This window comes from Sardina pilchardus, chromosome 22 (genome assembly GCF_963854185.1).
Source record: "Sardina pilchardus chromosome 22, fSarPil1.1, whole genome shotgun sequence".
In the NCBI taxonomy this organism is placed as follows: domain Eukaryota; kingdom Metazoa; phylum Chordata; class Actinopteri; order Clupeiformes; family Clupeidae; genus Sardina; species Sardina pilchardus.
Genome location: NC_085015.1, coordinates 6,944,897 through 6,969,706, shown reverse-complemented (window position 1 = coordinate 6,969,706; position 24,810 = coordinate 6,944,897). Strand labels below are relative to the sequence as shown.

General features: G+C 47.8%; 2 protein-coding genes across 6 annotated transcripts in view; one reads left to right on the top strand and one right to left on the bottom strand.

Moving 5' to 3' along the window:
* atxn2l (ataxin 2-like) overlaps window positions 1-14,840 on the bottom strand; it is a 20,172-nt gene extending 5,332 nt beyond the window's left edge. For 2 of the 3 annotated variants that reach the window (XM_062525652.1, XM_062525651.1), the window contains exons 1-21: window positions 14,739-14,840; window positions 14,166-14,374; window positions 12,965-13,001; window positions 12,525-12,581; window positions 11,426-11,497; window positions 10,845-11,001; window positions 10,229-10,356; window positions 9,975-10,066; window positions 9,183-9,402; window positions 9,060-9,088; window positions 8,303-8,676; window positions 7,714-7,797; window positions 7,277-7,396; window positions 5,921-6,028; window positions 5,274-5,335; window positions 3,407-3,792; window positions 3,078-3,147; window positions 2,519-2,659; window positions 1,745-1,808; window positions 1,222-1,400; window positions 1-130 (exon numbers count right to left, since the gene is read on the bottom strand). The exon at window positions 1-130 is cut by the window's left edge and continues 9 nt beyond it. In XM_062525652.1, the coding sequence (XP_062381636.1) occupies window positions 1-130; window positions 1,222-1,400; window positions 1,745-1,808; window positions 2,519-2,659; window positions 3,078-3,147; window positions 3,407-3,792; window positions 5,274-5,335; window positions 5,921-6,028; window positions 7,277-7,396; window positions 7,714-7,797; window positions 8,303-8,676; window positions 9,060-9,088; window positions 9,183-9,402; window positions 9,975-10,066; window positions 10,229-10,356; window positions 10,845-11,001; window positions 11,426-11,497; window positions 12,525-12,581; window positions 12,965-13,001; window positions 14,166-14,287 (2,632 nt within the window). In that variant the 5' untranslated portion in view covers window positions 14,288-14,374; window positions 14,739-14,840. Of the gene's footprint in view, window positions 131-1,221; window positions 1,401-1,744; window positions 1,809-2,518; window positions 2,660-3,077; window positions 3,148-3,406; window positions 3,793-5,273; window positions 5,336-5,920; window positions 6,029-7,276; window positions 7,397-7,713; window positions 7,798-8,302; window positions 8,677-9,059; window positions 9,089-9,156; window positions 9,403-9,974; window positions 10,067-10,228; window positions 10,357-10,844; window positions 11,002-11,425; window positions 11,498-12,524; window positions 12,582-12,964; window positions 13,002-14,165; window positions 14,375-14,738 lie in introns of all 3 variants that reach the window. The other variant, XM_062525653.1, reaches the window with a different exon arrangement.
* On the top strand, window positions 13,129-24,810 carry mto1 (mitochondrial tRNA translation optimization 1). Of its 3 annotated transcripts, none has more exons than XM_062525655.1 (13): window positions 13,129-13,298; window positions 15,617-15,818; window positions 16,087-16,286; window positions 17,251-17,368; window positions 17,720-18,018; window positions 18,634-18,746; window positions 19,861-20,051; window positions 20,663-20,793; window positions 21,086-21,290; window positions 21,741-21,912; window positions 22,721-22,830; window positions 23,686-23,843; window positions 24,557-24,810. In XM_062525655.1, the coding sequence occupies exons 2-13, from the start codon at window positions 15,626-15,628 to the stop codon at window positions 24,743-24,745; spliced, it is 2,079 nt and encodes a 692-aa protein (XP_062381639.1). In that variant the 5' UTR covers window positions 13,129-13,298; window positions 15,617-15,625; the 3' UTR covers window positions 24,746-24,810. The 3 variants fall into 3 exon arrangements, with proteins under 3 accessions (XP_062381639.1, XP_062381640.1, XP_062381638.1); XM_062525656.1 differs by lacking the exon at window positions 13,129-13,298 and adding an exon at window positions 15,155-15,324; XM_062525654.1 differs by lacking the exon at window positions 13,129-13,298 and adding an exon at window positions 15,155-15,329.

Sequence of the window (24,810 nt, the reverse complement as noted above, 5' to 3'; positions counted from 1 at the left end):
CCTGCTGTGGTCCCTGTGGGCCCTCGCCCTGCCCAGGGAACTGGGGTCCAGCTGGAGGGCCGAGGGCCTGGGGGTGACCCCCTCCTGACCCCAACATCCGCGCTCCACCCTGCAGCATGGAGTACATGGGCTATAGAGGGAGGGGAGAGAGGAGGGGAGGAGAGAGGGAGGAGAGAGAGAGAGGGAGGAGAGGAGAGAGGAGAGGAGAGAGAGGAGGGGGAGAGAGGAGAGGGAGAGAGGAGAGGAGAGAGAGGAGGGGAGAGGAGAGAGGAGAGAGAGGAGGGGGAGAGGAGAGAGGAGAGGAGGGAGGTGGGAGAGGACAGGAGGAGGTGGAGGAGAAAGGAGGGGAGGGAGGAGAGTTGAGGAGTGGAGGAGAGTTGAGGAGTGGGGGAGAGTTGAGGAGTGGGGGAGAGGAGAGAGGAGAGGAGAGGATAGAGGAGGTGGAGGAGAGAGAGGGAGGTGGGGGAGGAGAGAGGATGAGGAGGAGAGGAGGGACAGGCAAGAAGGGAGAGGGGATGGAGGAGAGAGAGAGGATGAGGAGAGAGGGCGGAGGGGAAGAGGAGAGTTGAGGAGAGAAGAGAGGAAGGAGAGAGAGGTAGAGAGGAGAGGAAGGAGAGGAGAAGAGAATGAGAGAGAGGAGAGGGGGACAGAACACAGGGAAAGAGAGGGGAAAAGAACATGATACAAAAGGGGTTAGACCACCTCACTGCACATAGCAATACGTCTGGCAACACACCTACACACGTTAGCATGATACACTTGAGACCCCACGGACCTCCTGCTAGCTTTACTAGCCTGGCTTAGACTGCAAGTAAGTGTGTCTGTGTATCTGTGTGTGTGTGTGTGTGTGTGAGTGTGTGTCTGTGTGTCTGTTATACCCTTGAAACCTGTAAAAACTGATAGATTGCTGAACTGCTTCAATCGACTTGATTATTCAGAAGATTTGACTCCTAATGCAACTTGACTTGTAGAGTGGAATCAAATAAAGTATATAAAGTGTTTCTGTGTGTGTGTGTGTGCGTGTGTGCGCAGTGAGTGTCTGTGCGTGTGTGTGTGCGCACGTGTGTGTGTGTGCGTTGTGTGTGTGTGCGTGTGTGTGCGTGTGCGTGCGTGTGTGTGTGTTATCTGTCCGGGGTTGGGGCTCATGGCCTGGATGACCTGTTGCTGGCCGTACTGTGTGTGTGTGTGCAGTGTGTGTGTGTGCGTGCGTGTGTGTGTTACCTGTCCGGGGTAGGGGCTCATGGCCTGGATGACCTGCTGCTGGCCGTACTGGGGGGGGTTGTACTGCAGGTAGGACTGGGGGTACGGAGAGGCCACTAGGGGCGCTCCTGCTGCTGACGCCGCCTGAAGCATAGGGGGCGCCGACGAGCTGTGGTCAGACCTCTGGGGCACCACTGAACCTGTGGGAGACACACACACACACACACACACACACACAGAGAGAGAGAGAGAGAGAGAGGAGTCAAACACACAGCAGTGAAGTTACACACACATACACGGGTCAAGCAAACAGCAGTGGAGTTACACACGCATACACCCACGCACGCACACACACACACGGGTCAACCAGACACACACACAATGTGGATTTACACACAGTAACATCCATATAGACTCAATACAGATTCACACACGTCAAACTCAGATCATTGGAGGGATTCAGATCCAACAAAAATACACACACAGCTCCTGATGCTACTGTAGGCTGTGTGTGTGTGTGTGTGTGTGTGTGTGTGAGGCTGACCTTTGGCCCGAGGATATTTGCCCTGGTTAACTGCCTGCATGGGGTACTGGTACATCTGCTGAGCCTAAAGGAGAGAGGGAGAGAGGGAGGGGGAGAGAGAGAAGGATGGAGAGAGAGAGAGAGAGAGAGAGAGAGAGGAGAGGAAGAGGGAGGGAGAGAGAGAGAGGGATAGGGGGAGAGAGGGTGAGGGAAAGAGGGAGGGAGGGAGGGAGAGAGAGAGAGAGCAGAGGAGGGAAGAGAAGGGGAAAGAGTAAGGAGAAATGGAAGAAAGAAAAGAGGGGAATAGAGAAGAATGGACAGGTAGAGAAAAAGGGGCCATAGCCGAAAATGAAGAGAAAGAGTAAAAACAAGATGTTGGGACAAAAAAAAAGAAAAAGCAAATGACGTCACACTGCTAAATTGAGATCACTGATATACGCTACACAATGATTTATGATATAAAAACAAACACACACACACACACACACACACACACACACACACACAGATCCTTACAGCGTGGGCTGATTAAAAGTTATGACAGGTAGGGACGCTCTCCACACACACACACACACACACACACACACACACACACACACACACACACACACACACACACACACACACACTCAGAGTGGACTGATTAAAAGTTATGACGGGTAGGGACGCTCCACACTCACACACATTTTCTTCAATTTCGCCTTGGGGATCAATAAAGTATCTATCTATCTATCTATCTATCTATCTATCGATCCACCCACACACACACACACACCCACACACACACACACACACCTGTACGGGGTGCAGCTGCAGGTTGTAGGGCAGGTAGGAGGCGCTGTAGACGGGGCCCTGGCCTCCTGGGTGCTGCTGGAGCAACACCGACGGGCTGGGGGGGGTCGGACGGGGGGGCGTGGGGGCAGACGTGGGCTTCGACTGGAGAGAGAGAGAGAGAGAGAGAGAGAGAGAGAGAGAGAGAGAGAGGGAGGGAGAGAGAGGGAGAGAGAGAGGAATAAAGAGAGAGGGATGGAGAAAGAAAGAAAAAGAAGAGAGGGATGGAGAGAGAGAGGAATAAAGAGAGGGATAGAGAGACCGAGAGAGAAAGAAAAGAGAGGAATGAAGAGGGGGGGATAGAGAGAGAGAGAGAGAGAGAGAAAGAAAAGAAAGAGAAATAGAGAGAGAGAGAAAGAAAAAGAAAGAGATAGAGGGATGGAGAAAGAAAGAAAGTCAGAGAGATAGAGAGAGGGAGGAAAGTGAAAAAGCAGAGAGGTATTTAGTGGGGGTTTTTCCCTCAGAGTTGAGCGCACAGCAGACTGACATGTGAGCAGAGAGAGGGAGAGAGGCAGCTGGTTACCAGGGCAACAGGAGGCTTGTTGGGGTTGAACTCTTTGGCGTTGGGGTTCAGCGTAGACCTCTTCACTTGACTGCAACCAGAGCAGAGGGCACAGGTCAACATCACATGGAATCATCACACAAACCTCTCTCTCACACACACACACACACACACACACACACACACACACACACACACTCCTCATCTCTGTACACACACACACACACATTACCTTTCCTCATCTCTGTGTACACACACACACACACACACACACACACACACACATTACCTTTCCTCATCTCTGTACACACACACACACACACACACACTCTCCTCTCTCTCCCACTTACTCTGTGACTGCCTCGGTAGCCTCTGGCCTGCCCTCGTCGGGCCCAGGGGTCCTCGCGGGCTGCGGGGTGGCCGGCGACTGCCTGTCTGAAAGGGGCAGGCTGGCGGCAGGCGTGGCGGCGGCCTCCTTGTCCTTGGGGGGCCCCGGCTCGTCGGCGGGCGAGGCGGGGGCGGGCGGCTGCCCCGGGGCGCTCTGTGCCAGGCCGGGCTTGCCGTCCGCCGCTCCAGCGCCCGGGGCGTCGGCGGCCGACGGGGCCTTCGCCACCGCTGCCGCGCCAGGCTGGGGGGCATCGGAGGGGCCGCCGGCAGAGGCAGCGGGGGCAGATGGGGCACCTGCAGCCGCCGCGGCCGCGCCAGGAGAGCTGGGGGCACCCGGGCTGGGCTGGAGCTGCAGGGGGCAGAGGGCAAAGGGCAAGGGTCAGGGGTTAGATAGATGGGCATTGTTGTTGGGGGGGGGGGGGGGGGGGCTACAGTGATCCTCTACCACGTACGGGTCCGAGTGCCCACGGGGACCCAGGTTCGAATCCGACCTGCGGTCATTTCCCAATCCCACCCCATCTCTCTCTCCCACCTACTTCCTGTCTCACTCTTCACTGTCCTATATGAATAGGCAAATAGGCAAAGAGGCAAACCCCCCCACCCCCCCAAAAAAAAACTACAGTATATTTTGTTGCCCATTGTTGTTGAGGCAGTGTGCAAAGCGCCTTCAAGATCCTGTGCTCATCCAAAAGACCACCGATTGGGTCAGTGTACACAGTGTACACAGAGGTCGTTGGAATTTGCTGGAAGGAGTTGTTTTGAGTTCAACCCAAAAAGTCATTCTGGTCAATTACAGGCTAGGCAGTGCAAGACTGCCATTCTAAAATGGACGATGGCTTTGGTCCTTGATTATGATTGGTAGGTCGTGCCTAACAACGGCACTTTGCTGTTCTACAATAGAGCCTGCTGGAGCCTATGGCCTCTTGTACTTGAGTTGCCCTCTAGACATTCTTACAGCAGCTGCTGCAGCAGCCAGCTTTATGATGTTGGGGTTTGTGGGTGATTGTCTGGACACACACTGAAAGCTGTCATTTTGTATACTTCATTCTTACAGTCACTCAAATAGAGAACGTTGCAGCAGGAAATCTCATTCACCGTCAAAGATATGGGGGCAAAAAACACAGAAGTTTCGATGGTCTCACATGGATAAATGAGGGTCTTTTTTTAATCCTTATTTTGTTTTTAACTCGTGCAACAACTTCAGACAACAAATACAGACTCAATTAAAAATGGCCTTTGGTAGAGTAGTGAGTAGGCTTTAGTGAATAGAGAAAATGATCAGTACACCGAGGCCAGACTGTTACAGTGGACGAGGGCTTCCAGCAGCTGTACGGGAGGAGTGGAAGGCATGCCAGTCACGGATCTGAATGGGACCCTGGGGTCATTCTCTCTCTCTCTCTCTCTCTCTCTCTCTAGGTGCCTCTCATGTGAAGTTTATACGTCCTCCCTCGCTCCTCTGGCCTCGATCCTCACTGATCTACATAAAGAATGATGGGGCGGCAACAACGATAGTCTATCCCTTCATCTATCTTTCCTTATGTAGATCAGTGAGGATCGAGGCCCGAGGAGCGAGGGAGGACGTATAAACTTTACATGAGAGGCACCCTCGGTCTCTCTCAACCCGCTTGCGGTCACTCTTCACAACCAAATCTACATAACAGCGCCGAGCTAAAAACATTAGGTTAAAAAAGTGTCCATCATGTCCAGGTAAAAGGGGGGAGAAGACACGAAAGAGGAGGAATGAGTGAGAGGGATAAATAGAAGCACGTCGCTGGGGGAGAGAGAGAGAGAGAGGGATTAAGAAGAAGGAAGAGAGGAACAGAAGCTTACCCTGAACTCTTTTCCGAACTTGCGGAGCTCTTCAATTTGAGAGCGCTGCTGCGCTGAGGGAGCTGAGACACACACACACAGACACACACACACACACACACACACACACACACACACAGACACACACACACACACACACACACACACACACACACACACACACACACACACACACACACACACACACACACACACACACACACACACACACACACACACACACACACACACACACACACACACACACACACACACACACACACACACACACACACACACACACACACACACACACACACAGATAAATACCGGCAGTAAATTATAGTTTGAGTGGCAGGTAGATGATTGCAAATGTGGTATCACTCAGTTTGACAGCAGAAAGTTTCAGTGCTCTGTGGCAGGTGTGTAGAAACACAAACACACACACACACACAAACACACTATTCCTGAACATACTAGCCGGAAATTAAACACACTTGATGATGGGAAAATTGAATTACCCTATTTAGGTACTCAGTAAAATATGTCTGCAACACGACACACACCCACCCACCCACCCACACACACACCCACACACCCACACACCCACACACCCACACACCCACACACACACCCACACACCCACCCACACCCACACACACACACACCTTTGCTGCTCTTGCCGTCGTCAGGGCTGGCGGCGGCCTCTGCTGCAGCTGCTGCTGCTGCTGCTGCTGCTGCACGCTCCTTACCTGCTGTGCTCAGAATCTCATTCACTGAAAGGAGAAAACAAACAGAACCCAATTCAGATCCACTACGCCATCCAACACCACCACACCCCAAGACTTGTTATGGACTACCACACCTTCTTTTTTTACTAAATTACATTTTAATGTTCGTCTGGGACCATAATTCACCTTTGGCTAAGTCCCGTCTATCGAACGCGGACGAGCCAATGGCAGGGCAGTAGCTCCGCACATGAAGATCGGGTCCGACAGTTTCACGTTATGTGGCTTCATAGAAATGCATTGGGAGCTGTGATTTTTACCCGGTTTTATAGGATCATATAGTGATGTAAATTGAAAAAAGGACAGCCAAACGGAATGTGTGGGATTAACGCAACACCGATAAACAGAATGATGGCTTTCAATATTGATTATACTTATTTTGTAATTATGTTAAATTAGATTAAAGTCTCTTATCCCAGCTGTCCCCTATTTTAAGCAAAGGGTTACTCCGTAGCAAACCGTAATGAAACAGCTCCACCACATCTGTGGATTAAGCCACACAGTCAACTTAATGTAAGTAAGATCAACAAGGATGTTCTCAGCACTGTCAGCATTGTGTATAATATGATTGTCACTTAGAGGAGACACCTAGATAACTAGCGTTAGCATAGTGAGCTAAGCGCTGCCAACGCGCTCGCCTCAGAAAAGCTTGGGTCTGTGCACAGTAGTGCACCATATATTCACCATACATTAATAAAGTTGAAGTCATTTGGCAATGTAGACCAGTAATACCAGGGTTGTAACTTTTACAGACGGGCATACGGCTTCCATTGAACTCCGGTTCACCTGACAACCTTCGCAACAATACGTAAGGGGGAGCCAAACTAATTCTGTGCTAAAAAAAAATATTGTAAAAGAGACAAAGAGATTCAAAGATTAAAGAGTAACAGAAATAAAAATAAAAGAACATAAAGGAGAGAGCCAAATTGCACTGTGCTTGCACTATCCATGACGACATTTCCTTCATTTTCTTAGATTTCTTAGATGTCAGTTGGCCCGGAAGGAAAGGGCATTTGCATGTGACCTCAAACTTTTGAACAGTCTATACATATATGAGAGTGTGTGTGTGTGTGTGTGTGTGTGTATGTGTGTGTCAGTAAAAGTGAGATGTGTGCGTCTAAAGTGAGGTGAGGTGTGTGTGTGTGTGTGTGTGTGTGTGTGTGTGTGTGTGTGCGTGTGTATGTGAAGTGAGTCTGTGTACATATATATGTGTGGGTGTGTGTGCGTCTCTCTCACCATCTACAGGGAACAGAGGGGCGGGGCCAGAGGGCTTCTGCTTCGCCATGGAGACGGGCGAGCTGTCCATATAAGGAGCAGAGGGGTCCTGGGAGGACGTGTCCTTGGGGGAGCGAGACACTGCGAGCCAGAACACAAAATGTAGTCATGAACACATGAACACATGAACACATGAACACACACACACACACACGCACACACGCACGCACGCACACGCACACGCACACGCACACGCACACGCACACGCACACACACACACACACACGCACACGCACACACACACACACACACGGTAAAACCATGTGTGCTTTGATAAAAATCTAAACCTCTCCTTCACACAGAGAATCCTTTCTTCGTATCTCTCAAACATATGCATGCCCAGCCCCCATACACACATTCACACACACACACACACACACATGCAGTGACGTGTTTACCTGTGGGGGTGTGTGTGTTGGAGGGGCGGACTGGTCGGTTGGGCTGGTGGGGTCTCTGGGACTTTGGGGAGGTTCTTGACGGGACTGGGGATACAGGGTGAGAGAAATGCGTCATGGAGTGACACACACACACACACACACACACGTGGACAAACGCAAGCACACATACACGAACATACATACACACACACACGCAAGCATGTGTGCATGCACACACACATACACGTAAGCATGTGTGCATGCACGCACACATACATGTGGACAAGCACACATGCATATCAACCCCTCCCACCAACACATATATTCATTCATTCATACACACACACACACAGACTCACACACAGTACTTCGCCTTGGACAGAGGCGTCTGCCAAGCAACATAATATAACCGGAGCAGTGCATTAGCTCCCGGGTACAAGCACAGGGTATACTTAATCAGGGTGAATTACTGACCCCATTTAGACACACAGCCAAACACACACAAATACATTACACAATACACAATACACAAATACACAAATACACAAATACACAAATACATTCTCTCTCTCTCTTTCTCTCTCTCTCTCTCACACACACACACACACACCTCCGTTGACGGGCCTCCCGGCGTCGGACAGCGCGTGCGGTAGGGACTGCGAGTGCGTGACGCCGGCGTGTGTGTGCGAGGAGGGGGGGCTGCCGGGGGCGTATCCCCCCCGGCCCGACGACAGGGGGCTCCCGCGCTCAGACGAGGCGGCGCCGGGCGTCTGCTGCTGCTGCGAGGTCGCCGGGGGCAACGGCGGGCGCGGGGACGAGCTGGGCGGCGTGGAGCGGTAGCTGCCGCCGCGGCCTCCTCCTCCTCCTCCTCCTCCTCCTCGGTCCGAGCGCTCGGAACGCTCGCTGCCACGCTCGCCACGCAGGCCAGAGCCAGAGCCGCCCATCTCACGCGCACGCTGGGGCAGAGGGATGTACTTCCCCTCTCTGTGGGGGGGGAGGGGAGGGAGAGAGGGGGGGGCAGAGAGAGGAGAGAGAGATAGAGGGGGGGGGAGAGAGAGAGAAAAGAGAGAGAGAGAGAGATAGAGGGGGGGGAGAGAGAGGGGGGGCAGAGAGAGAGAAAAGAGAGAAAGAAAGAGAGAGAGAGAGGGGGGGGGCAGAGAGAGGGAGAATGAGTTAATGACTGATCTCACTGATCTACATAAAGAATGATGGGCCGGCAACAATAGGACAGTCTATCCAGTGCTAGTTATAGATCAGTGGGAACGAGTCTGGAGGACCGAGCATCGAGGATGCAGGAGGGATGTTGAGAGAGGCCCTTAGAGTCGCTAAGTGACCCCTAACCCTTGACCTTTAACCTCCCAGCTCACCTGCTGCCGCCGCCGCTGGGGCTGTCGCGCCCCCTCTCGCGGTCGCGGGGGCTCTCTAAGTGACCCCTAACCCTTGACCTTTAACCTCCCAGCTCACCTGCTGCCGCCGCTGGGGCTGTCGCGTCCCCTCTCGCGGTCGCGGGGGCTCTCGCGGCCGCGCTCCCGCTCCCGCTCGGCGTCGCGCATCACGGCGCTGTACTTGTCCTCCTCCGTCTTGCCGTCGTCGTTCTCCAGCGCCACGCGGTGGCGATACTGCGGGCTGGACTCGATCTCGCTGGCCAGCCGCGCCGCCCGCGCCTCGCGTGCACGGAAGTTGTCATTGTTCCCTCGCTCCAGAGGAACACTGGGGGAGGAGAAGGAGAAGGAGGAGAGGGAGGAGAGGAAAGAGTGAGTGATAGAAAGAAAGAGGTCACGGAAGGGGTTGGGCATGTGTATGTGAGAGAGAGAGAGAGAGAGAGAGAAAGAAAGAAAGAAAGAAAGAAAGAAAGAAAGAAAGAAAGAAAGAAAGAAAGAAAGAAAGAAAGAAAGAAAGAAAGAAAGAAAGAAAGAAAGAAAGAAAGAAAGAAAGAAAGAGAGAGAGAGAGAGAGAGAGAGAGAGAGAGAGAGAGGAGGGTTCCAGAGGAATACAGTGGAAGTTAGGGTGGTGGTAGCATAGTGGCTAAGGAGCTGGGCTAGCATACGGTAGCCTGCAAGTTGTAGCTTCAATTCCCGGCTTCCACCGTCGTGTCCTTGAGCAAGACACTTAACCCCAAGGTGCTCCGGGGACAATGCAATGCCTTGTAATATACAGTAGTTGACATATGCAAGTCACTTTGGACAACTGAATCTGCTAGTTAAATACATTCACATGTAAAAGCTGAGAGAAGTGGTAAAAAGAGAGAAAAGAGTCATTGAGAAAACAACCGGTAAACTTACGTGTACATAGACAAACTGGCATCATATGTGGACTTCACGCCGTAATTCTCTTCATTGTAGCGGAACATCTCGTTAGCGTCCCAGCCGTTGGACTGCGGTACAAATGGAAGAAAATGTAAAAAATGTGCCACATTTTCCGCTGCAGATACTAGACAGCGAAGCGAAGTTCTACGTTTTTGTTGTTGTATGTTGCATTTTCAGTCGGGGGGGGGGGGGGGTGGGGGGGGTGGGGGGGGTTGGAGTGCGTTCCTTACACTAACGGCGTCGGTCTCCAGGTCGTAGCTTTCTCCATTGCTGTCTCCGCCTTCCCATCTTTGCAGGACTTTCTCTTTGTGCTCGCCATTCACTCGGCCTGAGCTGATGGCTGTGTCTGTGAACGTGTCTGTGTGTGTGTGTGTGTGTGTGAGTGAGCGAGTGAAGAGTGAGAGAAAAAATCATAAGGAAGGTCTGACACTTGTCCTGTCTCTGCATTACAAAACTGAACTAATGACTTGGGCTGCAACTAATAATTATTTAATAATTATTCATGTCATATACTTCCTTGATAGATCGATTAATAGTTCGGTCTATCAAATTTCATAAAGAAGGTGAAAAACTGTCGCTCAATGTTTCTCAAAGCCAAAGATGAGGACTTGAGGAGTCCTCAGAAATGTATTACTCTACACCTCATTTTGAAATTGATTGTCAGTTAGTATCATGAACAAGTGAACTTTTAAAAAACAATGAGCAGCTTTCAATGAGAGCATTCGCCACTGTGACAGATATGTGCCTCTGGCAATATGTGGTGCTAGTTGCCCAAACATGACGCCTATGCAAAGAATGTGCCAAATTTGCCCGGCTTGAACTTTTGGCCCGAGGGGCTTGCCGTACCTCTGGTGGCATAGTTGAGGTCCACGTCTTTGCAGGTCATGGTGACAAGGTCGTTGGGGCTGAAGATCATGGTGTCGGTGATCTCCTCTCTCCTAGGGGGCGCTATTGAGCCCTCGCCATCGCCACGCCTGTGAACCGCGTCCACGGCCAGCTCACACTGCAGGCCGACGGGAGGGAAGAGGTGCATTGTGGGTGAAGGAGAGAGAGGGAGTAGAAAAGTGCAGGAAGGTAAAAGACGTGAGAGTTAGAGAGAAAGACTGCAATGTCAACACACAGACAATTTCCACAGATCGGCAGTCCTTTTGTACAAGCCAATGTCTGATTTTGACATAGAATTCGCTTCTATCTTGGATCTAATCTTAAAAATCTCTGCTCACCGTCCTACTATAACTAACTAGTACTCTAACTCGTTTTAAGCATTACAAAGTCAGCAAACACTTACTGTCTAGGCTCTGTTGGAGACATATTCACAAGTTATATCACTATATATCTATATAAATAAAAGTGAATTGGATGGGGGGAAAAGACGGTGGTGAACCATGGTTGTAGAACATTTCTAAATGACTGCAGTGATGCCTTACCCGTGAGCTGAGGGTCTTGAAGATGCCCTCATACACGGTGCCGTTCTTCACTCGCACGTCGCAGGTGGAGCCCTGAGGAGGAAGAGGAGAACCGTGCCGTTAGAACCCTCAGAATCCAGAAGCATCCAGAGCCATCGAGATCGCGACATGGCTTAAAGGAATGTACTTTTCTGGGCCTGAATTCACCAGACATGTTTAAATCTGTTATGGATGAAGGACACTGAGGGGAACCTAACGGACGTGGGACCGTAAAGGACACACGGGGTCTTCAAGGACATGGGACGTATCGGAAACTGAACTGAAAACTGGCTGAGTAGAAACCCAATGAATTTAGGATGGGAAAAAAACCCAACAGGCAACTAAAAGCCAGCTAAAACACATTTGTTCATGTTGATTAATCAAAAATAATTTAGCTGGTAGAATAGCTACTGGTATTTTATCTCCCTGAAAGGAGTGCAGATCACAAAGGAGCTGTGTTTTAGAGAAAATAATAACCATGCCCAATGCCAGGCATAGAAAAATGAATGTATACGCGCATGATGATCACACGCCATGCTTGTTATTATTGCCATTGTCGTCTCCATACCAGCTATGCTTGATGGAGAATTTCTTATATCTAACCTCAAAAGAAATCTCTAATATTTGGGACAGCTTAGAAATCTTGTTTTTCAAAAGAACGGCAAGAGGAAGTTCCCAGGACTCACTATATCGAACTTTAACAACGACTGTTTCCGTTTAATCTAGCTATATTTCCAATTCAAACTCACTTTTCATGTAAATCCAAAATTATGTCCAACTGAGCACAAACTATAAAATGTTAAATTCAGATAGAGGCTTTCCTCCGGCTTCATGACCAAGGCCACCTGTGCTTCTGACGCTGGCCTGCTCCGATTATCTCCAGTGATGTGTGGTTGCCACTACCACACACACTTTCAGTGTGATGAAAGTTTCCATCCATCTACTGAATGGGTTTTTCAAGGACGTCTGTGTGTGTGTGTGTGTGTGTGTGTGTGTGTGTGTGTGTGTGTGTGTGTGAGAGAGAGAGAGAGAGAAAGAGACATGAGCTGTATGACTCAGAAAGAGACGCAGAGTTACTCACCACTACGGCAGTCAGGAAGTGTAGCATTCTGGCATTGTTATATACTCCCTCAAATACCTGTGGGTACACACACACACACACACAGAACCAGATTGATGACTTACACTCACGATACCACACATCATAAACATGCATTCTAACCTTAACCACCACTGAAACTCAAACACTTGTATTCAATTTGGCAGTTTTTGTCTTTATGTCCTCTTTAGAGATACAAACCAATAACTTTTAACCAACATTCTACAAGATTACATTTTTTGCTGTTTTAAAAAAAAGCACATTGTACATTTGACTATGGGTATTTAATGATAATCCACATTTTGTAATAATAGATAAATGGCTAAGATCAAAGAGAGGCTGTATTATCAATGGAACAGTACATTTGTATAACCTAATCAATGATCTAATCAATGATCAATGATTTAATCAAAGCCACTCACGGGAGGAGACTGGAAAGGAGGTTTCACCGACCGAGTCCTAAACAGGAAAGGCAGGTTCAGATTAATACTGTTTATCCATCTTCAACCATCATCATAAAAAAGACAGAGGAGGCGGCTACCCGCTGAGGTCATTTACCCAAACAGATCAATAATGGCAGGTCAACAGTCATAGCAATAGTAGTCTTGCAGTCACGTCTAATTACGAGCGCGTTGTCCAGAAAAACACTACAACTGTACATATAGCTAGAGACATCAGCATGACGCCCAGACACCCCTTCGATTCAATAGCACTGTACTGTCAATTGCTCTACAATGTGGCAACATTTTATTAGAGGTAAGAGTGGTTTCGCTTTACCTACGAGCTTCCGTCTAACAGACGGCATTTCGGGCAGTAGGCTAAGTTACACCGTGGATCATGCTAACTGGCGATATCTACCATACCTGTGACAAGTGTACGAGACGGCTCGGAAAGCGTTAGCTAGCGGTTGTCTCTTTTAATAATGACCAGTTGTCGCGTGTCTTGTGCGAGGTGCTTTGATCCACGTTGAATAACATGATTACAGCTAGTATAAACAACGTTAGCATTGCTAGCTTGAAAGCTAACATTTGTTGTCTATCAACACATTACAGTACAAAGGCTCATTGAGTCATGTGAACGCTGCCTTGTTCTTCAGCAAAAAAACAGAAGTGCTAGACCGCATACGAAAGCAGCTACAGGTAATCTATATACAGTTAAACTTTTGGACCTACCTCATCGACATAAACAAAGTCATGGGTGATTGCCACACTATCGTTAATTTCCAGGCTTTGTTGACGAAATATCATAGGTGATGGCTAGCAAGGTTGCTTGCTAGCTGGCCCAGAAAAACACTCATTTGTAGTCAACGCCCTCCTCTAGAGGAAGTAGAATGGCCACTCACACTGTCAATCAAGCACTGCCTTGTGCAGATTCGTCCAAAGTCGTATTATGGGATTCGCAAAAAAAGTTTGTTGATTTGCCGCAGTTCACCTTGATCCTGACTGCATGCGTCTGATTGGCTGGACTTCCCAGTCAATCGAAACCGCAGCGTTTTATTCGCTAATCGAGTAAATCCTCTTAAAAAATAACGCCTACTCCACATCGGAGGTTTTGACCGGTAGGCCTCACCGACCAAGCAATATCCCCGCCCTTTCCTTGGGATTCACAGCCGAACCAGCTTACCTCCCGACCGTTGTTCTGTTGCTAGTGTTGATCCCACTTGCTGCGGAAGACATAGTACTCGACCCAGAGGTCCCATTTGATGTTTTTCGCCCACTTGAGCTGGGCTGCTGTGGCTTCAACATGGCCAAGTTGAATAACGTTATCTCCAAAAGCCAAGTCAGAGACCCGAATTCTTCCAGCCGAGGGTTGCTTGCCGACTCACTTGACAACTGTACAAACGAAAACCAAAACCGACTTAGCACAGGCCCTCACCACATAGGTAGCAAGCAATCTTGCCATTAATAGTCCAAACAGCGATCATAGATGAACATCAAGAGTTTTTTAGATAAGAACGTCCATAAATATTCACAAATTGAATCACTATCGGCTAAAATTTGAAAGCGTGTTAACGAGCTACTGGGACACCTTGTTGCGTAGGGCAACTAACGTTAGCAACTATGCTAAGTGGCTAACATTAGCTAAGTAGCCTGCTAGCATAGCAGGTTTTAATGTTAGTAAGGTTTCTATCTCATAATTGCCCCGTTGGTGCTTCTTTATTGACTCAAAGCGTCTTAAAAGTCGTTCAGTACTTACTGCGTTTATGTCAGTGGCAAATAATACTAAGTTATTATCTTCTGGTTTTGGGTTAAAACCCCGCGGTCGGTCACACCACCTCCTCGGTAGGCTTCGCTCGATCCGCGCGGGATTGAGAGTACAAGCGGGTCCTATGGATGGGGAGGAGGGGGCGTTCACAGGACGCTTGCGCTACCTAAAGGTTGGGCATAAAAGCGCACTTGCTTTTTAACAAATGCATAGTAACAACCAATTTACTTAAACATCGCAGAAAGTGTGTATTTGCTGATGTGTTTCAGTGAGCTGATAATGTTTACGGGCAGTATGATGTGTTAACTTATAATGAAAAAGCATTTGATAAATTCAGTAGAAACATTCCTCTCCTGCCAAATGACCATATTTTATCTTTGCGCGCATATTCTGGATATTACAGAGGAAATGATGTCGGAGCAATGGCTGCTCCCTGTGCCCATGTCGACAATAGGGTTTTGTAACTCAAATGGCCCTGAGAATTCATGTTAGTGTTAGATCTGTATTCAACACAGTTGGCATGAGTTAAGGCCATCGTTGCGGCTGATTCAGACACTGGGATAGCGAAAAGCGACTTGTAAGGTATACCGATTTCAAATGCTTACGTTACTCTGTTGTGAAATCTAGGTTTACTTAGCCACTGCTATGTATTAGCTGAGAAATAAGCAACGACAGGTTACCTTGACAGAACATTGGTCGTTAGCTTTCCTAATAGCAGACACAGCATTTCTTTTTGTCACTTAGCCTACATATAAAAAGTCAACATTCACTCATGAAATAAAGTATTCTTGCAATTCTGTGTAATGTCATGGTTGATGATGGATCACGGTTAGTTTGTGAATGACGCTTTGAATCGGTCATTTTGTCAGGTGTTGTCCATGTTGGCACGGAGACTACTCCTTGGGCCCCATATTTTGCCACACCGCTGTTCACGACCTTCCAGTGGCATCACGCGACACCAATACGATGTCATTGTGGTGGGAGGGGGCCACGCCGGCACCGAGGCGGCGGCCGCAGCAGCTCGCGTGGGGGCAGACACTTTGCTCATCACGCAGAAGATTCAAACCATCGGTGAGTGATTCATGCCACCGGTCTGGGTGGGCTCCCATATTAGAATTACGCAATTACGCAGACCTATTACGCACATGGACACACTAATAAAGTCAGCTGTTCCTCTTAACTCTCTAGTCATAGTCAAACTACAGGACAGTTATGTTATTCATTACTGAGCTGCAAGCCTCTCTGGATGAATTAAGTATCTATCTATTTATCTATCTATCTATCTATCTATCTATCTATCTATCCAATCCTCCATCCATCCATCCCCTTTCTCCCACAGGTGCGCTGTCCTGCAACCCTTCCCTGGGCGGGGTAGGAAAGGGGCAGTTGGTGCGAGAGGTGGATGCGCTGGACGGCCTGATGGGGCGAGCAGGAGACTGGGCCGGGGTGCACTTCTCCATCCTGAACCGCAGCAAAGGGCCCGCCGTGTGGGGGCCCCGGGCCCAACTGGACCGCGGGCGGTACCGGGACTTCATACAGGTGCCTAGGACACAGCAGCATTTAGGCCAGTGGTTCCCAACCTGGGGCCCGCAGACCCCATCAGGGGCCACCAGAGATTTCAGGGGGTCCGCAGTACAATGTTGCCTGGGCTGAGGTTGTGAGATTACCAAAATTATATTTTGCGCACATTAAATGTATAAAATCCCAATAACACACCCAATTGGATAATCAAAGCTTTCTATAATCCAAATTAAAACATACTTTTGTTCCACATTTAAATTCATGTATGTATTTATTACCTCTGACCTCTGAACTTGCGTAAGCAGCCTTCAGGTCCGGCTAGGCATTGGTAATTCATCCATGGACCCTGATTGTTAAATAAAATAATGTCTTGTGTCTGTATGCAGGTATTTTGGTATTTTTGTGTACATTTTATACATAGCAGCGATGGAAAATGCTTAACATGTATATTGTTTTAATTACACACAGACACACATCACTATAGACTATAGACCTCTGAAGTTCGCCTACAAAAAAGCCACCATCTTTGCCCAAATAAGGAAATCCGGTATCTTGAGATTTTTTTCTATGGGAAAATAACATGATGATTTTCAATTATCGCACCCGTTAAACTCTCGTGGGGATGATGACATTGGAAATGCAGACGTTTTTCGCTACACAGTTTTGTCCACTGCCGTCGAGTGGATACTGTGATCTTCGGTAGGTGAAGACGGCACACTTTGATCTTTGCTACCCCAGAGCTAACTTACAATGAGATAGATAGATAGATAGATAGATAGATACTTTATTGATCCCCAAGGGGAAATTCAAGACCATATTGCAATGCAACTTGACATTGGCAGTTGGCTTCAATTAACTCTCGGATCTCCTTATATGGGCAAAGATGGTTGCTCTGGATCCTTTTTGTAGGCGAACTTCAGAGGTCTACGGCAGCCTGACCCCCTGCGTGTCCTGACTGTGTTGCCCTGGTGACCTCCTGCAGGCGGAGCTGCTGTCTACGCCCAGACTGACCGTAGTGGAGGGCTCCGTGGACCAGCTGCTGGTGGCCGAGATGGACGCAAACAAGCCAGGAAAACACAGAGTGACTGGAGTGCGCATGGGTGAGGAACACACACATACACACACACACACACACACACACACAAACACACACACTCACACTCACTCTCACTCGCTCTGGAGACCACACACATACTTTGGAGACCATATTGAAACACACACACACACACACACACACACACACAACATTCATACAGACTCCAGAGATGCATGTGCGTGCACACACACACACCTCACACAGACATGCCCATCCAGCTCAATGGATACTAAACTATTTTTCCCTCTCCCCCCCCCCCCCCTCTCTCTCTCTCCCTCTCCCCCTCTTTCTATCTCTCTCTCTCTCTCTCTCTCCCTCTCCCCTCTCTTTCTATCTCTCTCTCTCTCCTTTCTAGCGGGCATGGACACCCCCGTCCAGTGCAGCTCCGTGGTACTGACCACTGGCACCTTCCTGTCTGGCTCACTCTTCATGGGTCAAACCACTTCCCCTGGGGGGAGGATGGGGGACCCCCCGTCCTGCGCTGGTCTGTCCCACACGCTGAGGGAGGTGCTCGGGCTCACGGTGGGGCGCCTACGCACCGGCACGCCCCCCCGGATCGTCAAGGAAACGGTGGACCTGTCCCTCGCCACCGTACAGCCCCCGGACGAGCAGCCTACGCCCTTCAGCTACATCAACACACGCACACACTGCCCGGTAAGAGTGTGTGTGTGTATGCGCTGTAATTTCCCAACTATTAGCCGCGGCTTATACTTATTTATACTATTTGTTTTGCTAAATTTCTTCAGCTATGAGGTTAATAGATGAGGGAAGTTGATATGGTATTAATATGTTTGGTTTGTTTTGCTTGTATTAAACACTGTCCTGCGGTTTATACACAATGCGGCTAATACACAGGAAATTACTGTAGGTGTGAGAGAGCGAGAGAGAAAGAGAGAGCACAGGAAATAGTAGGAGAGAATCCACTCTTTTTGTGTGTGTGTGTGTGTGTTCTGGGTTAGCCTGAGGAGAGAGAGAGGGAAATCATCGTCTCTGTTTGTGTGTGTGTGTGTTCTGTGTTAGCCTTAGGAGAGAGAGAGGGAAATCATCGTCTCTGTTTGTGTGTGTGTGTGTGTGTTCTGTGTTAGCCTGAGGAGAGAGAGAGGGAAATCATCGTCTCTGTTTGTGTGTGTGTGTTGTGTGTTAGCCTGAGGAGAGAGAGAGAGGGAAATCATCGTCTCTGTTTGTGTGTGTGTGTTCTGTGTTAGCCTGAGGAGAGAGAGAGAGGGAGATGATCATCTCTGTTTGTGTGTGTGTGTGTGTGTGTGTTAGCCTGAGGAGCAGCTCCCCTGCTATTTGACCCACACGACCCCGGGAGTGGAGGAGGTGGTGAGGGAGAGCCTCCACCTCAACTGTCACATTCAGGAAGATGCCAAAGGCCCCAGGTACAGGACTCCACACACACACACACACACACACACACACACACACACAAGCATTTACATACATATGAAGAATTTGTTTCCAAAACCACTATATATATCTGTTTTTAAGAACATTAAAAAGTCATGTTATTTCATTATGTATTCCAGGAAATGTCAATCAAATTGCAGTTGTGTTGTTTTGATTTGAGTAAAGATAAAGCAGATAACAATTTAACATTTCTACTGAAATTACTGGGAAAACAAATTGTAAAAAAAATATTTATGATAATGAATTAAAATGGTGGATATAGAGTTTTGCAACCAAACTCTTCATACAGTATATAACCAACAACACACCCACAAGCATGTCCCAGACAAAGGACTCTAAAGACACATAAATACATGTATACACACACATACACACAGCATGAAGGGGAATGGAGGATACCCTATAAGAAGCTGGAGCTGCTGGATCGTCCATAGTTGAATCGCTTATTAGATGTTCAATACGGTTAGCTAGTGATCTGTGACCTTGTGCACTGGAATGAGAAGCAAGAAACAAGATTACAGGGATTAATATGAACACATACATACATACTGTACATACATACATACATGCACACCTACACAAATATCTGCATTACACACACACAGACACACACACACACACACACACACCTACAGTACATACACTGGAAATTCATCTTTGGCACTCTGGCAACATAAAGATACAGCACACAGACAATATAAGTCAAGTTGTATAATTGCATTAAACATAAACAAAGTGTCTAAAAAAGCATGAATGAATACATGTTGGTGGTGCAGTTCTTCTCAGTACTGATCACTGTCATCATCAGCTCGGCTGGGTGCTGCATGAGTGCGTGGGGAGGGGAGTTTGCCTTGGTTGAAGATGGACACAGCAGATAGGACCCATGTTTCTTGGCCATTGGGACCACTAATACACACACACACACACACACACACAAATACAAATGCAACCCCAGGTACAAGCACTAACATGTAGGAAGAGCCAGTAGTCACCCTGATGATGTTGATATGTACACACACCACAGCCCATTTACTCTTGTCCATCAGCATTCCGTATTTTCCGTGCGCTTCCCTCTCGGACTTTCAGGTACTGCCCATCCATCGAGTCGCGTGTGCTGCGGTTTCCGGGGCGACGGCATCAGGTGTGGCTAGAGCCTGAGGGCTTGACCTCTGACCTCCTGTATCCTCAAGGTCTCTCCATGACGATGCCCCCCGACGTCCAGCTTCGTCTCCTCCGAGAGATCCCTGCCCTCAGACGGGCAGAGATGCGGACACCAGGTAGGCCGAAGCTCCATCCCACACACAGGGCTCGGAACTGGCGTTATAACTAGCGTAACTTTCACGACTGGTAAAGTTATGCCTGACCGGCCTTTTATTTATTTATTTATTTTCATCTGCCAGCCACATTGGCAAGTAGGCCAAAAGCTTAATTTCGACTCCTGCACCTGAGTTCGTCTGTGTGGAGTGGAGTTTTAAGCATCTTTTCTGTTGCCCAGATATCCACTAGTTATCATGTAAACTGCCACTTGTACCATGGTGGTGCGGTATTAAACACAATGCAAGTCAATGGAAGAGTGGTGTGTGGCTGTGTTCAAAAAGAGCTCTACCGTAGTGGACTCCACATACTGCAGCTTAAAAAGACTCTTCTTACACGACTTCAGCAGTCCTGAGTCTTTCTTGTCTCTCAAAAGTTGTTGAAAAATAATTGCACCAGTATTTCATTTAATTTTTTTTTTTTTTTTTTTGAGTAATGCTGTTGCATTTTACACCATTTTGTCCAATCATCCCAAATGGCTGTGTTCGGTGTGTATATACTTATATACTTTGTGTTGAAGATGAAGTAGCCAGCTTTTGTTTTCTGTTGTTTTGTTTGTGTGTCCTTCCTACAGGTTACGGGGTGCAGTATGACTTTGTGTGTCCCATGCAGCTCTTCCCCTCGTTGCAAGTGAAGAAGGCTCAGGGGCTCTTCCTCGCTGGCCAGATCAATGGAACTACTGGTTATGAAGAGGCCGCAGCTCAGGTACAACACATAGCGCCGTCGCTGGTCAGGAGGAGAACTGCACTCACAACAGAACAGATTTCTAATCCAAGTAGATAATGTCCAAATCCTGAAAGTTATGTGAAACTTTATACTTTAACTGTGAAAAGTTATGAATCTTTATATCATTTTATTTGACTTTACATGGACAGTATCATACATATATTGTAGGCCACATCAGAGTATGTACTGTAACATACAACGTGTGTGTGTGTGTGTGTGTGTGTGTGTGTGTGTGTGTGTGTGTGTGTGTGTGTGTGTGCGCGCACTACAGGGCCTGTGGGCGGGTGTGAACGCTGGCCGGTCAGCCCTCTCTCTGCCGCCCCTGTCCCTCTCTCGCACGGAGAGCTACATCGGGGTTCTGATTGACGACCTGGTCAGCCGCGGCGTGACAGAACCATACCGCATGTTCACCAGCCGGGCCGAGTTCAGGACCTCCCTGAGGCCCGATAACGCAGACCTCAGACTCACACCCAAAGGTAATGGAAAGGGAACAAACGTACAAAAATTTGTTTGTGAAGTCATGATAAACATGCTAACAAGATGTTACAGTGTACGACCATCACTACTGCTGTGATATGGCATAACTTTCATAACACTCTGCTTTTTAAAGGTTGAGATCATTGTTCTTTATATTAAAGTCCCCCTCTAGTGGTGTAAATTATTGCAACAACATTTTTTATAATAGAGTTGTCATTTGGTCTTCCCTACATTTATAAAATGCCCTGAGGTAGATGACTTAATATATCTACTTCTACTGTGCACCGACACTATTGTGTGTGTCTGTGTGTGTGTGTGTCTGTGTGTGTGTTCTCTGTGTGTGTGTGTGTCTGTGTGTCCTCTGTGTGTGTCGGTGTGTGTGTGTCCTGTGTGTGTGTTCTCTGTGTGTGTGTGTGTTCTCTGTGTGTGTGTGTGTGTGTGTGTGTCAGGTTTCGAGGAGGCGGGCTGCGTGTCGGCCGAGAGGTATACGGAGGCTCTGCGGGTGCGTGAGGGGCTGGACGAGGGCCTTGCTGCGCTGCGCTCCGTCTCCATGTCCTCCACCCGCTGGAGAGACACACTGGCCTTCACCTGCATCAGCGAGAGCAGGAGCGTGACCATGAGGTGAGCACGACCTTGAGGTGAGCACGACCTTGAGGTGAGCATGACCTTGAGGTGAGCACGACCTTGAGGTGCGGGCACCAGAGCTGGAGGACCTAGAGCAGGGACGCACAAACCATCTCTGCTTGGGGCTGCTGTTGCGCAACTAGGCTTCTGCTCCTAGAACCGCATCTGGGTCCAAGTGCCCCCCAGGTAGCCGGGTTCAACCTGGGTCATTCCCCATCTCTCTCTTCCACTTCCTGGGTCATTCCCCATCTGTGTCTTCCACCTCCTGTTGGTCCCGTCACTATCCTGTCTGAGTAAAGGCAGAAAAAAAAACAAGAAAAGCCATCTCTGCTGCTCTGGTTGAATGAAACAGATCTGGGCCGTGTTTCCCAGATTCGTTAAGAAGCTCTTAAGTGCTAAGAACTTCTTAGGAGCGTTCTTGGAACATTCTTAGAGCGCTCCTAAAAAGTTCTTAGCACTTAAGAGCTTCTTAACGAATCTGGGAAACGTGGCCCAGACCTGTGGAGCCGCTGATACTGTGACTTAAACCTTCTATAGACCTTTTCAATCCGTCCATAGGTTTCCGGTTGAGATGTTCTCAACCAGTGCTTGAAAATAAATTGGACTTAAGCGTAATGCTCTGCAAAACGTCAACTTTAAAACATTTTAGTTAACATTAGTTCTATGTTGTTTTCTATGCCTTCGGAAATGCCTTAGGAACGTACATGTTTGTTTACAGTGGAAGGGTCTATACAATAAATTCTAATGTTGAAAGTTCAGTTCATGTTACAGGCAGAGCTTTATTTGTGTATTAATTTGTTTCCAGTGCCGAGGATATATTGCAGTACAAAGATGTCTCCTTTGAGATGTTGGCATCTGCCATCCCTGAAGTCTTTTCTCCATATTTGGAGTTTGCACAAAGACTGAAGATTGAAGGTATGCAGAGGCTATTTCTTTTTTTTTTCTAGGATCATGCTCACATACAGTATACATGCATCCATCATGAAATACCCACACGATGCACTGCAAAAACGACTAAGTGTCATTAATCTTATGTCATTAATCTTAAATCTAGTTGGTAGTGTTGGTATTAAATAAACTTCTCTTGCGCTTTCTCAGTAAGATCAGAGTTTTTTCGTTTATATAATGAACAGGTTGTCTTATTTTAACAAGACAGGCTTGTCTTGTCAAGACAAATTTGCTTAAGTTACTGGCAGCCAGTCCCCAGCCATGGCGCGACTGGCTGGGGCCAGAGCCATAGAGAGAGAGAGTTGCGACACGCTTTGATGTCGCCGCCACGCGATCAAAAGTTCCAAAAAACCTGCGCTGAATGGCTGAATTGCAGGAGGGTGGGATGTACTTCTAGATGCTGGAAGGTGTAATCAATTAACTCATTAACTACTGACCAAGAGATTGGCTGTAAATAGTTCCAAAAGTCCCATAACGAGGAAAGCGCTGCCTTTTTTTCCTATGGAGTTCTATAATGGGAGTGTCGCCATTCTGTTCTATCTACCGCTCTGGCTGGGGCACCTGCTCCGTTCTTCTCACTTCCTGTCTATGATGTCTCTCTCTACTATTCTATCCGATTAAAGGCATAAAAGCCCTAAAAAAAAGAGTACTGGTAGCCAAATGTGCTTGTTTCTTGTAAGTACAACTATGCTTAGATTTGTAATCATTTATTATGTTTGGAGGGGCCATGTCTTTTGATCACTACTGTTCAACTAGTGCAGTCTGTTTACCTTGTCGTCTCATAAGATAACTAACCCCAGGCTCTATGTGTGGTGACTGTAGTCCTCTACCACTCGCACTGTGAGAGACAGAAGAGAGAGATGGAGAGAATCGTGGAGGAAGAGAGTCTGCGACTGCCTCAGGACATTGACTACCTCTCGCTGCCGACCTCTCTCTCCCAGGAGGTTCGGGAAATCCTGGACAGGGTCCGACCAGACACTGTAAGCAATACATTCACGCACACGCGCGCGCGCGCAAGCAAAGTGAATTTATTGTGTCTGGGGTAATTACATTACTGGTGTTTTAACAATAACCAATAACCCTTACAGATATACCGTAATTTCCCAACTATTAGTCGCGGCTTACACATTGATTTACCAAAACGTCTTCAGCTATGAGGTTAATACACATTTAATATGGTTTTGTTTATTTTAACTTGCATAAAACACTGTCCTGAGGTCTATACACAATGTGGCTAATACACAGGAAATTACTGCATTTTTATTTGTTGCTTTAAGTTTTTGTTGTTAATTACCCTGTAGTGGCAGGGAAACAACAAGATCCATTAAATAACTGAACCAATATTTTCAGACCTTCAGAGCACTCTTTTACCATGCTAGTGTTTGCATAACTCAACATTTAGTTGCATCAACCACATATTATTTGCTGGCTGACCGATATCAGTCTACAATACACATTGGCCAATACCAATGTTAAGCTGATATATGCATCCCAGCAATAGAAGTTTTGCAAAACTGGTATGTTTTACCACTGCTGACAGGGCTATTTTGTTTGTTTGTTTATTTGTTTGTTTGTTTGTTTACTTTCACATGTACTGCCAATTGCAATTCCATCCATGAAAAAGAGGATATACCGATCTAGATTTCAGAATGTTAATGGTAATTTATTGAAATCTAAAACGTTTTCTTCATAGTTGGGGGCAGCGACGCGTTTGCCTGGAATGACCCCAGCTGCCATAGTTCATCTACTGAACTACGTGACAAAAGCGCCACGCAGAGGCAGAAATGCAGCCAGAGGATCAATGGACTCGGGTGCAAAACAAGCGCACAGAAAAGAAAATAGAGGAAACGCACAACCAAACGACATAGCAGTGCTTCAGTGATGTAAAAGTAAAATATGTAATATATGTATTTCAAATGCATTTATTTAATAAAAAAAACTTTTTTT